We start from the raw sequence: 16,024 nt of genomic DNA, 5'->3' as shown, positions 1-16,024 counted from the left end.
TTAGAACAGATAAATAATCGACCAGGTTTCTATACTGTTTTATGTTAAGTTTATATTCAGGGTAAAAATACAGACCCTAACATTTCCAAACAAAACACTGAGTTAAATTTAAGAGGAAATATATGCAGCCACGCCTGAAAACATTCACTTGAACAGTGCAAGGTCAGGGACGTGTGACCCAGCAGTCAACCTGCTCACCTGCGTGGATCACACGCACGAAGGATGGGCGAGAGCTCGGCACTGCTCTGACGTCGAGCACGCTATTTGACGTCACCGTGGGAGTGTCCACCATCGGGAGAAATGAACGGTCATCAACACAATCCTCTGAGCGCTCATGTAAGTTGATACCCGCAAAACACACATTTTTTTTTTAATGTGAGAAGCCTCGTATGAATGAAACGTGTTTCCTCGTGCTGTCGCCCGCCGTGCAGGCACTCCAGGGCCGGTGGGTTAATTATCCGGTTGCCGCTGCCGCCTGGCGATGAGCCTGTTTGCTGCCTGTAGCTAACCATGGCTGAAGCGACGTTGGTTAGCTTTGAGAGCCTAGCCAGCCTGCTGCTAACTGACAGCTGCGAGTGGTCAGGCGGCGAATAAGCGCCTGATTTACCAGCCAGGGTGTTCAGGGTGGGCGATGTGGAGTGTATTTACATGTGTGTGCTCACGAAAAGCGAACTGATTGCTCATGTTGTAACTCGTCAGGGTTCAACTTTGGGGACAACACCCAGCCGGATTCAGTGACGGTATATGTATATGTTTTTTTAACAGTCGGGATATTCGAGGAATATAACATTTAGCTGAAACTAAAGGATTTTGTTCATCAAGCCCTGGTACAAAGAGTATTAGCTAACACAAAGCTGCTCTGCGAGGACTAAATACGCCACCATGAAATACAAGAAGGTGTGATTAAGAAAGCCTGGTGGGAGTAGGTAGGTGACAGATGGCCACCCAATACCTCCAATCTAAACGTGTTCGAGATTTTCACACCTGTCGAGACCGTCCCCGCCTCCCCCTCTCCGGTGCTGATGCTGTCAGTTTATTTCTGCTATTATGGATTTTGATGGTTACATTTCATGTGGCAGGAGAGTTTCCAGTGTTCATGACTCAGTATCTTGGTAGCCTATTTGTTGTTTGGGTATGACTGCATAAGGTTTCATTGTCATTATGCAAGCATAATGAAATTATAGCTATACTCCCTCACATGGTGCATAAAACATAAATACACCTGTGTGTGTGTGTGTGTGTATATATATATGTACACACAATATATATAAAGATATGTAGTTTTGAAGGCTGTAAGCAATGAGACTGGGCAAGAATATTGTATGTTAGCACTGAACATGACTTATTTACTTATTAACATTTGAATAATGCACTTTAAAGAGTGATTTACAGATTTTGATTAGAAATATTTTATGAGCGGTATGAATGTGTGCAATTGAGCAAAAAAACATTGCACATCAGTGCTTTACATACTGTACATACTGTTGATATATATATATATATATATATATATATATATATATATATATATATATATATATATATAAAATAAAAAAAATATATGTTTGTAGAAGTGTGGAGAAGGTCAGAAGGAGCTGGACTGTGTCTTTGCAGAGCTAGATAAAGTGTATGAGAGGGTGTCAAGAGAGGAACCGTGGTACTGCATGAGGAAGTCATGAGTGGCGCAGAAGTATGTGAGTGTGGTCATGTTCGAGGACAGTGAGTCAGTTGTGAGGTGTGCGGTAAGTTCAAAGTGGGGTTAGGATTACACCACGGGTCGGCTCAGAGTCCCTTCTTGTTTGCGGTGGTGTTGGACAGGTTGACAGGCGAGGTCAGGCAGGAGTGGACTATAATATTTGCAGATGACACTGTGATCTGTAGTGAGAGCAGGGAGCCTGGAGAGCTGGAGGTATGCTCTGAAGAGGAATGAAAGTCAGTAGACGCGAGGCAGAATACAGTGTTTGAATGAGAGGAAGGCAGGTGGAACGGTGACATGCAAGGAGTAGAGATAGTGAAGGTGTTAATGTAAATACCTGAGGTCATCCATCCAAAGCACCTGAAAGTGCACAAGAGAGATAAAGAAGACGTGTGCAGGCAGGGTGGAGATGAACGTCACGGGTGATCTGACACAGAAGGATAGCAGCAAGTGAAAGGGAAAGTTAACAAGATATAGATATACATAAGTTAATGACAGAGTTCAGCAGTGTTACAGCTTCTGGGAAGAAGTTGTGTTTCAGTTTGTGTTTGTGTTTGAGGGTATAAGTGTATGACGAGGCTCTAAAATAACCTGTAATAATGACATTAATAGCCATGTAGTGTAATAAACAGCTACTAAATGTGTATTAATGCTTTGTTTTGTTGAAAACGGGGAACTCCTGCAGAACTGCTGCTATCACTGGAGAGCCTGTCATAAACACGTGTCACCTTACACAGCGGGCATCTTCTGGTTTATACATTCAAATCAGGGATGTTGGGTGAACTTTAATATGAAGCCACATTACAAGGCGTGGCAGCAGTGAGAGGTGATGCTAGCCTACTCTCTGTTCCTTTTCTTTGCAGGATACACACACACTGTTAAATCAACCAGGTCCCCTGACAACACAAAAACAACACCAACTGTTGAGAAGTTAATTGTTATATTTTGGCTGTAAAGAGTTTCGGCTTCTATATGTAGGTTGTAAAACATTGACTGCATTTTAAAGAGCTTCACGTGAGCTCCGGTGTGATGTGGGCAGGTGTTGTACACTGCGATATGTGCTGTTATCATCAATTTTAAGCATGACCTCGCTCCGCTTAACACCAACACCGGTGTGCACCGTGGAGTGAAATAAACGCCCTCCGGCTCCCTTACGTTAGCTTGCCCGGTTAGCCACCAGTGGAGCAGCCAAGCCTTCAATTCGGGGAAAGCGATGTTTTCTGACTTTAGCTGGCACAACGGTTTGTACCACTCTGAAATAAAGCCGTAGATTTCACGATTGTTTTGTGAAAATGTCCAACAGTAGTTTTTTTAAAGCCCGGACCCACGAATATAAGCTAGCGAGCTGCTAATTCCATCCTCTTCTTATCTCTGGCTAATGTTAAACCGCTGGGCTCGGACTATTTGCAGTAACTCAATAACGGCACTCATACAGACAAGTATGCACATACATAATTTAGTTTATCACAGCATCTCCTTTTCAATTTTTAAGTACAGGCGTTACTACAGTTACCTCACATGTAATGACACCGAATGCACCTGTAACCCCTCGAGTAATGTAATTACCTAGCCGGGGCTGTGTGGTGATGAGTAAATGACGGGCGGCTTACGTGGTTCTGTCAGGGTGTTTTCTTTTCCTACCGTCCTTTATTTCACAAAGAATGAGTGCAGAGAGGAGTTGTTCAGGTGATATGAATCAATCAATAACAGTAACACGAACAAAAACAACAGAAACATGTCGGGGACCATCATTAATTCATGGTAGAGCTTAAACGTACTCAACCACCTTTCTGGTTGAGAAAATGAAAAAAAAAACATTAGCACAGTACAGTTTGATTTACCTCTCTTAACTTCATTGAAGCGAATTGAAGTGTCAGTGCTATAAATACATTTAGCTGAGCCTTTTTGTGTTGACAGGATCATTTTGGTGCTGTAGTATATTTAAAGGAGACTTTTTTTTATTAGTAAGCACAGATCCTTTTCACTCCTTGTGCTTTGATTGTGGCAGATTATTCTTACAGACAGCGATGTTTACATCTGTGTCAGTGTCACATTATTTTATTTTAGATTTGCCTCCGTAAACCTGTCCAGCACATAATCCCTCTGGGCTATGCAGCACTATTAATTAACATTACACAGTTAATTAAGCTAAAAGTCCTCAGGGGGGCGGGGGCCCTGCGCTCTACAAAATTAAACTACATGTTTTCATTCCGCCATCCAAAGAGTTGTATGAGCTTCCTAGCATAGGGGGGATGGCTGTAACCATTTGTTGTGGATTGAATATCGGATATTAAATGGCCTTGGTTTGTTGTGTGTGCTGTTAGGGGCAATCCTTGTGGTTTTTAATTTAAATCCTCATACATCAATTTCAGCAGCACTGCAAGAACACCCTATTACAGCTTTGCTTTATAAGATTGTTATAATTAATTATTGGTGCCAAATATTGACTCTACTTTTAGTGCAGGAGGATGGCTGCTTGTGGTCTTAATAATACAGATTATGTAACTGCTTGATTATTACCGCACATTAGTACACACTTTTGCGTCTCTTTTTAATGCTTGTTTTTCTTCTTCTTCTTTTTCTTTGCAGCATGTGATCTTTCTAAATGTCCACGGAAACAGTTGACTGAAGTTTGACAGCTCTTCTGCCAGTTTTAATTTGGAAAAACGTACCCAGAGGAAGCAGTGCTGGATACTTGCCTGGATTACTGAGTCTTTTTCTGTGGCAATAGAATAGATCTATTGCTCATGACCACATTTGAAGGTATGTCTTATCACCAAGTACACTCCTACTGCAATGAATGCCCTTTTTGTCAGGATTGACATTGTTGGATCTTTTCACTTATCTATCTCTATCCCCAGTTAAATTAAGGAATAAACTAATGCATTCAACCTAGTTTTTGGTAATGAGTGTGAATAAGAGTATTCAAGAGTATTTCTGAGGCCTCAAAAAAGCTGATCATGCTGGAACTCACAGTGCCCTGGGAAGAGCGGATAGAGGAGGCCAATGAAAGGAAACGAGGAAAGTACCAGGAACTAGTGCAGGGGAAGGGGCTGGAAGACTTTCTATGAGCCCATAGAAGTGGGTTGTAGGGGCTTTGCAGGACGATCACTCTGCAAAGTCCTAGGCCGGCTGGGAGTGGCTGGGGCAGCCAAGAAGAGGGTCATCCAGGCTGTGAGTGAAGCGGCAGAGAAAGCCACAAGGTGGCTGTGGATCAAGAGGGCTGATCTGTGGGTAGCTACTGGTATGCAAGTCGGGGCCTGATCACCCCTGGCTGGGTCGCCTGGGCGAGGGTGTATGATGTTGTGAGACCCAAAACACCTGATGACCCCAGGATACATCACTGAAGATGTGTACCAGTGCATCCAGGAGATGTGTCTTTTATAGTAGTAAGACACAGCTCCAAAAGGACTTGCTGACATGCTCCAAACAGGAACACCGCTTGTATATTTCTGGTGTAGGAACTTGTGGGTCATTTCAGGGCACCTTGAAACAAAAACTGGTTGAAACAACAACAGCTGGTTTCAGTGGTTAAAAAATTAATCATAGCAGCATTGGTTTAAACTCTCTAAAGTCAATTAACCACCTTTTATTTCCTGAAAACCGCTAACTTAGGAGAAGTGGAACGATGTTCCCTCTGTTGTGGTTTCATTCATCCTCGAGCTGCCTCGTGCCTGCCGCTAGTTCCTGCAGTGAAAATGTACCTCGTGTAGATGATGTGCCCATGCAGCACTGTATGTACACAGAGTGATGGGCGAATGTTGGCTGACCCACTTCAAAGAGAACACTTTGCCCTCAGCCTGGAGGACTCAGATGCCTTTGTACTGTTATTGTAGATGTAGGACGTTGTCCCACATCTGTGTCGAATATTGGTCTTCACACGAGTCTTGTAAGCGATTCAGAGTAATAATGTGTGGTCAAAGAGCTTCTGTTTCTCATATCAGATGAAATTTATGCTTTAATCTGTTGGATATGTTGTTATTTAGATAAATATAGTACTCAATACCTCTATGAGCAGGTAGCTCCTCTGAGCTGAAGCAGCAGATACGAAAACCAAGAGCAACAACAGGAGTGAACCAAGATACTGGTTTAAAACTAAACAGCAGCGTTTTAATGTGTTGTTTCTGCAAGAAGCGGTTAAGGAGCTTCCTTTCGTTACTGAACTGTTCACCACCACCTACTCTTAAACAATGAGCTTTCTTCTCAGATGCTGCAGGTCTAAAAGCTGGACCAGCATGCAATGAGTCACAGTGTCACTAATGGAGCATTTCAAAGGGTTTTCTGGGCCAGTTTGCTCTGCTGACTTGTTAAATGATACATACATAGCTGTGCTGACTCAAAGGATCATTTTTCTGTTTGTCTGCAAAGTAGCTCGTCCTCAATCACTTTAAGCCTTGGATGTTTTCTTTATGGCTCGATGAGACAGACGGTACATTGTGTCTCGCAAAACAGACTGTCTGACGGCTCATCATAAAGTTACTGCTGCAAAATAAACCGCATCACAGCCTTAGTGACATGCAGCGTCGACTGTAATGTTCCCTTGGTTATCATGCTTTGAAAGATGTATTAAAGGCATAACGTAGCAAGTGAATATTTGATTTAGAAAACATCAAACCCTCTAATTGGTAATCTTCTGCTGTTCATAAGCACTCTGATTAGGGACAGGCTGCGATCTCACATACTTGAAGCATGCAGAAGCACGGCTTGAGACCAGTTAAACTGCCTGTTAGTGATATAAGAAATCAGCATGCTTGAAAATTGTACTTAAAAATAATTGAGTTTAATTATTGTCAAAACAAGCCCATGAATTCAAACAAAGAAGACTGTGTAGTGCTAACTCTGCTGTTTGGTTTGGAGCTTGTAGGACAAATGATTTGAAAAGTGTTTAAGTAGGAATCTCTCAGGCTTACATCCCCCCGTCTCGTATGTGTTGCAGATGAGCTGTGCAGTGACAGGTCCTTGGAGCAGTTCTAAGCTGCGTTCATGTTTTCATATTCATGAGCTGTTGTCTTGTCTTGCTGTTGTAGTGTATATCTAGTAGTTGTTATTCAACAGTAACAATGCGTATTAAACATAAACTTAGTGTCAGGGACTAAAGGATTTAACCAAAGGTCCACTAGGCTGTTGACGCTTTCCGGTGGGCAACATGTTGGATGCTGATAAGTTGTTTGTTGCAGTGCTGGTTTACATATCCATCATTCCACTCATTAGTGACTGAGTGGCTTTTGTTCAGCTCTGTTTTTCTCTTTTTCCTGTTATTTGAATATTGTAATTTATGTTTTTTTTATTTTGTCTGCGCTTCTGCTTCATTTAGCCAGTCCTGATTCGTGAGTCAGAAGAGGAGAGGCTGGGCTGATGGTAAGCTCTCTTACAAACTAACCTTCTCTATTGCTCTCATCCTCACTCTGTCGTTTCATGTTGATAAACCCAAAGAGCTGCGTTCAGCACAAACTGACATTTAAAAGCCGAGCACTTGGAGTGGCCCTCTATATTACAGGATGTAGCCTTCTCATAAAATGAGAAGCAAAGTGGGGAGGCCGCTGTGGATCGTGGAGCACCTTACACAGTTGAGAAATAGATTGTAGTCACTCTCCATTTAGATCTTCATTTATGTTTATTTTACGTTTAGTTTGTTGTGGTCTCTTTGTTAGCATCATCTGAACATTCTCAGTTGCGTTGATTATTTAGTTCTGTAAGGAACACTTTCTGAAATGTAATAATTCAATGATTTTACTCATAAGTGCAAAAATAAAGAATGGACACTATCTGCACATGTGCAGTATATCAGATATGAGCATTTCAGAAACTGTACCTAAACTTGTTTATTTTGTAGATTTTATGTTTTTGCTTTACTGGGTTGGCACAGTCATGACATGAAACACACGGTATAACTTTCTGGTGGTGATTCTGGTGTTTTTTTTCCCCTTTCCCCATCGTGGGTAATCTACTTTTAGGATCTCTTTGCAAAATAAAATACTTAAACAGAGTTGATCCTTAACAGGGTGCTGGTTGTGCTTTTAGGTTACATATAATGTCCCTTTGTGTTGCATTAATGTTTCCGTGGAAGTGTAGTTATGTGCAGCTTTGCCATAGCCTCCATTCAAACTTACTCTTCCGCGTTTTGTGGCACATGCTCTGCTGTCATCAGGAAAAGCCCTCGAATAACAAGTTTGGTTTGCCTTACTGAACACAGAGGAGCTGCATGAGCTCAGCTCCATGGAGATTTAGCATGAGCACAAATTCCAGCAAATTCAATTGTCAATTTTATTTTTAAAACACCAAATATCCAAATAGAACATTCACAGTCTCTCTTGGTCACAAGTTACTTTCCACGTCTCCAGTTTAGTATTTTCTCGTCCTCTGACCAGTGGCAGATTGCCCTTGCAGCTATCACACACTGTTATTCTACCTGGTTACCTGTAATTACATTCCATTCAGCTGTTAATGTGAGAAATAGTAAATGATTCACAGATTAGTTGCAGGTTATTAATCACAGTGTAGTGGTTTACACATTTACATTCACAAAAGGTCACCTGTTCAATTCCAGCTGGAGACACAAATTCCTTTTTTGGTTGAGTCAGGAAGGGCAAACGGTGTAAAGCTGTGCCAAATCAAACATGCAGCGCTGCCTGCTGTGACGAACCCTTTTGACAAGGAAGCAGGGAAACGTAGCTTTAGTTGTAGGTTAATAATATTTGCCTCATATGGCTTTGTACATCATATCTTAACTTAATAATCATAGCATCCAGGATGTGTTAACCAATCTGGATGACACTACCTAGTGCACCAGAATTATCAGCATCTAAATGTAAATAGCATTTGGGAATTATTTTTATAACACAAATTCTTGCAAATTATAGATATGAAGTTTAGTTGCAGATCTCAAAATGATGAACAAATACAAGAACAATAAATATAAGTTTTAATTATTCAGTTGTTCGGTGTTTTGAACCATTTGCTGTATTTGCCATCTCACCAAATAAGATCAAAAGAATAACACGATAGATTAAGACACATGTCTGTGTTTTTGGACAATGAGAACAAGTGCCTCATTGATAATAACTGTGAGGAGGAAGGATGCTCAGTCACCACAGGTCCCGTCTGAATATTATAACACATTTAAACCCCTTGATGAGCCACAGTGGGTGTTTTGTCTTTTTACTGAAATAGTGGCATTTTAAAAAATTAATATCACACTAAAAATTATGACTGGTATACCAGCACGTCCAGTACATCTGCCCAGCACGAACCGAAATGGGTACCTGCTGTCTTTATCCAGATTGTGAACAAAAGTTAACTAAGAATGATGTTGACTGCAAAAAAAAAAAAGGTCATGTCTGTGCCAACCCAGGTTTTTGTTGCTTAGTATTGTTTCCTATTCTTCTGCTGCTTATTATGTTCCTCACTCACTGCTGCATGTCATAATAGATTTTATTTTCCTTTTGTGGTAGACAAGCATGACATTGAGCCAAGCCACAGATGCATGCCCACTCAAAAGGCCCAACTGAGCGCCATCCACTCTGCTTCCCTGCTTTCAACCTGCCTCTCAGAGGGCGGGGTGTCGACGGGGCGTAGCTAGTCTCCTTCACACCCCGAGCAGGACCCTCACTGTGAAACTGGAGGCCTCAGATGGATCAGGGTAGTAGTGAGCAGAGTCCAGAGGAGCCGGATGCAGGAGGGCGAGCGGAGCCAGAGCTCGGCAGGAGGGCGTCGGAGTCAGAGCACGGCTTGTCCAAAATCACCCATAATGCCCTGGAGAACATGGGAGCGTTGGGCCATGGCCTGAAGCAATTCTTCCAGCCACAGCGCCGACGCTCCTCCGTTTCCCCACATGACTCCGCCTCGTCCTGTGCAAGCGCCCCTCCCTCCGAACCCGCTGACGTAGGGTCAGAAGTAGGGGACACCCCCACCTCCTCGGCCCTCCCTTTGGATTCTGACACCCCTGCCACTTCCGCCCCTCCTGCAGCTCTGAGCCGTGTCCTGCAGCAGATCCGAGGTCCACCAATGATAAAGCGAGGCACCAGCCTGCAGAGCCGCCGCAGCAAGGCGGGCGGCACTGGGGACCCTCCCCAGAAAGGTAGCCCACAGATCCACCGGCGCAGCACCCATGAAGCTCTGTTGCAGGCTGGACGCCCACGCTCCTCTTCGACCACAGACACACCCAGCAGCCCAGCCTTGGCTGACATGCTGCTGACCTCTGGTTACCACTCCACTGAAGAGCCCGACAAGGTGAGAGTCTCGGTTTTGATTCTTGTTGTAAAATCTGGCGTGTTTGCCCTAAAAAGTCTGAACTGAAACTTGCCAGTAAATATAAGTGTTTAATGTCAGTAATAGTGTGTTATAGCTGGTTCAGGATCTGCCTCCAGTTAATGTAGTATTACTTGTCAAGATGCTTGTTTTCCAAACTGTAATGTAGAAAGACAAAAATAGAACCAGAGTCTTTACTTATACTTAGTTTCTAATTTGAAAATGAGACATTTCCTGATTCAAGGATGGAAACTGTAGTTCCAAAAGTCAGAATGACACTCACCTCTAACCACATACAAATATGTGCAGTGTACTGTGAAAGCACAGGATGTGAAGTACAACTCTCACTGCAAAACCTGACATCATTATACTGCATATAGAGATGAGGTCTAAACCTTCAGAATCAAGGTGCAATACTAAGGCTTTGCACTCAGGATTAATTTGTTTGGCTTATTTAAAAATAAACAGTTACATTTTAAAAATAAACACAAACTGACTCACACACTAATTTGTGTGCAGGAATGTCAAAACTAAATGAGTTGGACAAACTTGTTAAGAGGCCATTAATGCTTTAGATGCGCAGGGATGAGCTGCTGAATGGGGAGATGAGCTGTCAGCGGTGGAAGGTCAGAGATTGCCTTTGAGTGTTTGGTCACTATGTGCTTTAAGCCTTTCTAAATTTAGCTTTTGCTGTCCGAGTGTACTTCAGGTCAGAGCGGGCTTGCAGGGCTAAACAAACTCAAAACTTGTTTGTTTGACATTTAAGTACAGTTATGAAAGACTGCATGACCTCACAATGGCGGGAAACTCTCTTAAATTAATTATTCGGCAAAACCCCCCAAAACAACCTTTGGACTGGTAACTTGTAATCAGTAGCTCTCAACTAAAGTCTGCTTATGGCTGACAGTAAAAAAAAATCTCTCAATCTCTTTGTTGTTAAGTAGACACTAAAAATGAAGCACAAATTCAGGTTAATGGATGAGTTTTCAATTTGAGATGCACAAGTTTATATAAACAAATTGTAAATTTAAAGCTAGTTTTTGCATGTGGCCAAACATCACATCCATCAGCCTTGCAGTCCTTTACCTTTATAGTCGGCAGGTGTGTTGAATGCGTTTTTTTAGCCGGATACAAACCGACACCAGTCAGGATCACTGATTCAGAAATCATGTAGGAGGAGAATTTCATGATTCTCATGATAAAAACTTTATTTATGCTGTTACAGAAGATTATTGTGATTATAGGAATAGGGTCACAATCACACATAAAACAAGCTTTGTAGAAGATGTTACATTATTATGTAGCTGCTCTACGACTCACCCTTGTCGTTTCAAGTATATTCAACCCTGCAGTTGGAATTTGAAATAGTCTTCCTGTTTTGCAGGTTATTAGATAACATAACCTTGCATCACCTTTTTGGGTTTACGTCATTTAGTTGGCTGCAGTCGTGTTTTCAGTCATGGGTGTTGGCTGTCGTGTTTGTTGATTTTCTGTTTCAGATTTAATGTTTCTCTCTCCCGTGGCCTCAGGGTGAGGGTGTTCGTTTGTGGAGTCGGGTTACTTGTCCTGGACTTTGTAACTAAAGCACATCACAGGGGGAACATTTAAATTGCTGTCATAGCAGCACCACAAAAATGAGTTGACTTGCTGCCTTTTGAATGATTTTTCTTTCCTTCTGTTTACCTATTTTATTCTACTTGTACCTTCTGGATTTGGAGCTGGGCAGTGACAGTTAAGGTGGAATTTTGTTGACAGGTGCCCTCTGCTGTTGTGAATATGTAGTTACAGATCACTCTGAAGTGTGCAAACGTGTGTGCATGAGTAGGTGAAAATAGTCATTTGTTTACCTTCAGTTAGTGCTGATTAGTGTTGCCAGTTTTTGGCCTAAAAAATCTTTGCAAATTAAACCTTAAGTTTAAAAGGAGCGATTCACAGGCTACTCAGCGTTTATAGGATGATTAAAACTACAAAATTGGCCCAGCAGGAGCAGTTTTGTCATTTTGAATTGGACACAAATGGTGTGATCAAGAGACATTAGAGAAATGTATCAAAAATGATGTTGCCATTTATACAAATTGTGCAGTAGTTGATACTTTTACACTTTCAGTGCAGGACTTACTAAACTGATAAAACACATCTGTTTAGCACACTATATGAAACGAGGAGGTTAGTTTTAAGTATGGCACAGTGATTTAAATGTTTTGATTATGTTTTAAGTGGTTAAAATCTTTCCTCTTTCCACTTTTCTTGAACAGCTTGATCGTTACGATGCATCGGGCCCTGCTATATCACCCAATGCCCTCCCATACGGCGCAGATGGATATGACGTGGTTGACAGTACCCCAGACCCCCAGCGTACCAAGCAGGCCATTGCCCAACTGCAGCAGAAGATCCTCAAGCTCACAGAACAAATCAAGATAGAACAAACTGCACGTGACGACAATGTGGCCGAATACCTGAAACTCGCCAATAATGCTGACAAACAGCAGAGTGCACGCATCAAACAGGTGTTCGAGAAGAAGAACCAAAAGTCGGCTCAGACTATCCAGCAGCTGCAGAGGAAGCTTGAGCACTACCACCGGAAGCTTCGAGAGGTGGAGCACAACGGCATCCCTCGCCAGCCCAAAGACGTTTTCCGAGACATGCATCAGGGCCTGAAGGACGTCGGAGCCAAGGTCTGTGTTTTTTTGTTTTTGTTTTTTTTAAGCGTCATTTAAAGTTTTAGGTAATTTTTTTTCATAGCTCTCCAAAGCTTTGAAATCATCCTGTCCAAGTCGTTCTCCTGTAGTGCACTTATGCCTTAAAAAAGTGCCCTGACAACAGAACACTAAAATTCATATTATCTCAACCAAATAAGACAAACCTCCGCATTGTGCTCTCTTGCAAGGTGCTGTGGCATTTACCTGAAATACATCACTGCATGTAAATACTGCATACTTACTGCACATACTGCCAGTCGTTGTTCTCACTGTTGACTTTCTTGAAAAGCAGAACTCTGTTGAATAACTAGTAAAATATGTGACTCGATGTAGAGGAGTACGGTGGTAGTGGTTACCGTTTACCTTCCATACTAATTATTTATATTAAACCTTTGCGAATTTTCTCAGAGCAGCTCCCAGGTCACACGGAGGACAATGTTGACATTGGGATGTTAAAACTGAAATGCATAAACATGAATAACAGACTAGTTATTTTTCTGGTGGCATCAATCCTCAAGTTCTCCATCTGATAGTGTTGCAGTAACATATTTGTCGCCTTTTTCCTTCAGTTTACTTGATAACAAACATCATACAATCTTAACCTGTGGCTTCACCGAACATGTGGACCATTTGCTGAGTGTCTGCTGCAGCACTTCACCTGGTTTAGCCGTTTTTGGTGATGCCATTGGAAGTGTTAGTGCAGTTGTACAAATCAGCCACGTAGATTAGAGGTGCAGAAGTAAAAAAAATAGACTAGTCTTCAGTTTTTTAACATTTTTTTTTTATTATTAAATTGTTGTGGGGAGTCTGCATTCTCCCTGTGGTCGTGTGAGGTTCCTTGGTTACAGCCAATTAATGGGTTAATGGGTAATTCAAAATACGTCCACAGATTTATCTGTGATTATCTGGACTGCTGAACTGTTCAGGTGTACTCTATCTTCTAACCAGTGTCAGTTAGGTTTATCACCTCTCACCTCAACTTGAAAACATACCAGTAAAAGTTCAAAATGTTGTTTAATTTGTGATTGACCCAGTCATGCACAGATCTGCAGATGTGCCAATTAAAAGTGTGTGCGCTCTGCAAACTGTCTCGATACACTTGGTGTTTAATGTAGCCAGAGCTTTTTTACAGTATATCACAAAAGCATTCTTGAGTATTGACTTGATCCTGTTTCACTACAGGTAACAGGAGGCCTCTCCAGCTTCTCTCAAGCAACTCATTCTGCAGCTGGAGCCGTGGTGTCCAAGCCGAAAGAAATAGCTAACATCATCCGTAACAAGTTTGGCAGCGCTGATAACATCGCAGCTCTGAAGGACTCTCTCGATGAAACCCAAGGAGATGAGGGCATTGGTCCTGGGGGAGCAAGGGCACTTGGAACAGGGGCCTTACCATCCAGCCCAAAGTATCCCAGTGATGATGACTGTTCTAGTGCTACTTCTGGTTCTGCAGGAGCAAACAGCACCCCTGGTGCCCCAGGAGGCCCCCCCAGCTCTAAGGGCAACACGCTTGATCATGCACAAGCCTCAGGCTTTGATGCTATACTCCACGAGATCCAAGAGCTTCGGGAAAACCAAGGTCGACTCGAGGAGTCCTTTGAAAATTTAAAAGCCCATTATCAGCGGGACTACACTATGATCATGGAAGGGCTGCAAGAGGAACGATACAGGTAGATTTGTCATGTGCTCTGCAGTATAGTCTGTTTATGTAGGACTTGTACCGTTTTGTGAAATGTGCTGCTTTGCAGGTGTGAACGTTTAGAAGAACAACTGAATGACTTGACAGAACTGCACCAGAATGAAATTTTGAACTTGAAACAAGAACTGGCGAGCATGGAGGAGAAGATCGCCTATCAGTCTTATGAACGAGCAAGAGACATACAGGTAAGCCTCGCTTGGATGAACAGAACACGTGTGCTTCCTTATTAGAGCTCTGTCACCAACTCTTTTGTCTCTCACTTGCAGGAGGCGCTGGAGGCTTGTCAGACACGCATTTCCAAAATGGAGCTGCAGCAGCAGCAACAGCAGGTGGTGCAGCTGGAGGGTTTGGAGAATGCCACAGCGCGGACTCTTCTTGGAAAACTAATCAATGTGCTGCTAGCTGTGATGGCAGTCCTTTTGGTGTTTGTGTCCACAGTGGCTAACTGCGTCGTGCCCCTGATGAAAACCCGCAGCCGCACGCTTTCTACGTTGCTCCTCGTAATTCTCCTCGCCATCCTCTGGAGGCACTGGGATGCCATTTCAGAGTATATGCATCGCTTTCTTCTGCACCCCAGATGACCGGCCTGGAGAAGGTGCATTTAAGTAATTTAAACATGAAGGGACCGGAGGTGTGAAAGCGATAATAAAGGAATGACACTGGCCCATGTGGGAAGATGAATCTCAACAGTCCTTCTTTTTCCAGCAGCTTCTCAAAACACTCAGGAGGATTACAAAGCTGTCTGTCACTTTACTGCTCTATGAAATACGTTTCGAGGAGAATAAAAGTGGATACGGAGAGAAAAGGCTGGATGTTTGATATGGACTTTCTATATCTGGTGCAATTGTGGCACGAGCATACTGTAAAAGGGTGAATGGGGCATAGTTGAAGGAGCGGGCTGAGAGAACTGCACACTTGATTTCTCTCTTCTGAGTGAATTTGTTTACATGTGGGAAAACTTTTCATTGTTTCCCCACAGAAGAAGATATTATTCAAAGTTTTATTACTTTTCAACTGATTCAAGTGGTATTGTTTTGAAGTTACTGCTATTTTTAATACAGCCGATTGATGGATTTTTATGTTCTTTTTAACTGTAATGAGCCTACAGTGTTCTGCAGTCATAGTCGCCCACACTCTCTTTTTTTGTACTTTTTTTTTTTTTCTGGTCTTGTGATTCAGTTTTTTTTTCCCGTCTGCTTTTTTTCCCTCTTTGCTCTATCTTTTCAGATTTCAGCTTTTATGACCAACACTTCTTCTCTCTGCTCACTACACTCTAAAGAACGGGGTGCTTGCACATCAGCTACATTGTTCTGGGTCAGACACATGTGGGTTCTTGTTTCTTACTGGATGTGTGAAGTCAGTAACACTGGTAACGGCACAGCCAGAATATTACTATTATGAAATTTTGTGCTTGGAGTTGCAATCATGCAAACCGGACCCTACTATCCTGGTGGTTTGTCCACTGCAGAGGAATCATCTATGAACTCATTTAACATACTTGAAGAGCGGTTAAAGTGCTCAAAGACTCAGTGCTTCCGTACTGTTTCTATTAGTGACAATGAAATAGTAATACTTTTAGTTGGGGTTTTTTATTTTTTAATTAAAGATAAATAAATTTGCTGTTTAAAAACTGAACTTGAAAGTCTAACTTCTCTTCATCCTCGGTTGTTTATAAAAATCTGTTTT

General features: G+C 42.3%; 1 protein-coding gene and 1 long non-coding RNA gene across 9 annotated transcripts; one reads left to right on the top strand and one right to left on the bottom strand.

The window, feature by feature from the left end:
- Positions 1-200: 200 nt before the first annotated feature.
- On the top strand, positions 201-15,973 carry LOC146518470 (transmembrane and coiled-coil domains protein 1-like). Of its 8 annotated transcripts, none has more exons than XM_085160495.1 (8): positions 201-336; positions 4,286-4,459; positions 7,015-7,054; positions 9,663-9,925; positions 12,199-12,618; positions 13,825-14,309; positions 14,388-14,523; positions 14,605-15,973. In XM_085160495.1, exons 4-8 carry the CDS (start codon positions 9,701-9,703, stop codon positions 14,917-14,919), a joined length of 1,581 nt encoding a protein of 526 aa, XP_085016621.1. In that variant the 5' UTR covers positions 201-336; positions 4,286-4,459; positions 7,015-7,054; positions 9,663-9,700; the 3' UTR covers positions 14,920-15,973. The 8 variants fall into 8 exon arrangements, with proteins under 8 accessions (XP_085016621.1, XP_085016618.1, XP_085016620.1 ...); XM_085160492.1 differs by having other exon boundaries at positions 9,148-9,925; XM_085160494.1 differs by having other exon boundaries at positions 7,011-7,054.
- On the bottom strand, positions 8,469-11,646 carry LOC146518471 (uncharacterized). Its single transcript, XR_014874225.1, has 2 exons — positions 10,227-11,646; positions 8,469-10,101 (listed from the first exon to the last, which is right to left on the bottom strand). It is a non-coding gene; the product is annotated as an uncharacterized LOC146518471 (long non-coding RNA).
- Positions 15,974-16,024: the final 51 nt, after the last annotated feature.

The sequence above is a fragment of the Neolamprologus multifasciatus genome, chromosome 5 (assembly GCF_963576455.1).
Source record: "Neolamprologus multifasciatus chromosome 5, fNeoMul1.2, whole genome shotgun sequence".
In the NCBI taxonomy this organism is placed as follows: Eukaryota; Metazoa; Chordata; class Actinopteri; order Cichliformes; family Cichlidae; genus Neolamprologus; species Neolamprologus multifasciatus.
Note: the sequence above shows the minus strand (reverse complement) of the source record. Positions and strands in the feature narration are given on the sequence as shown.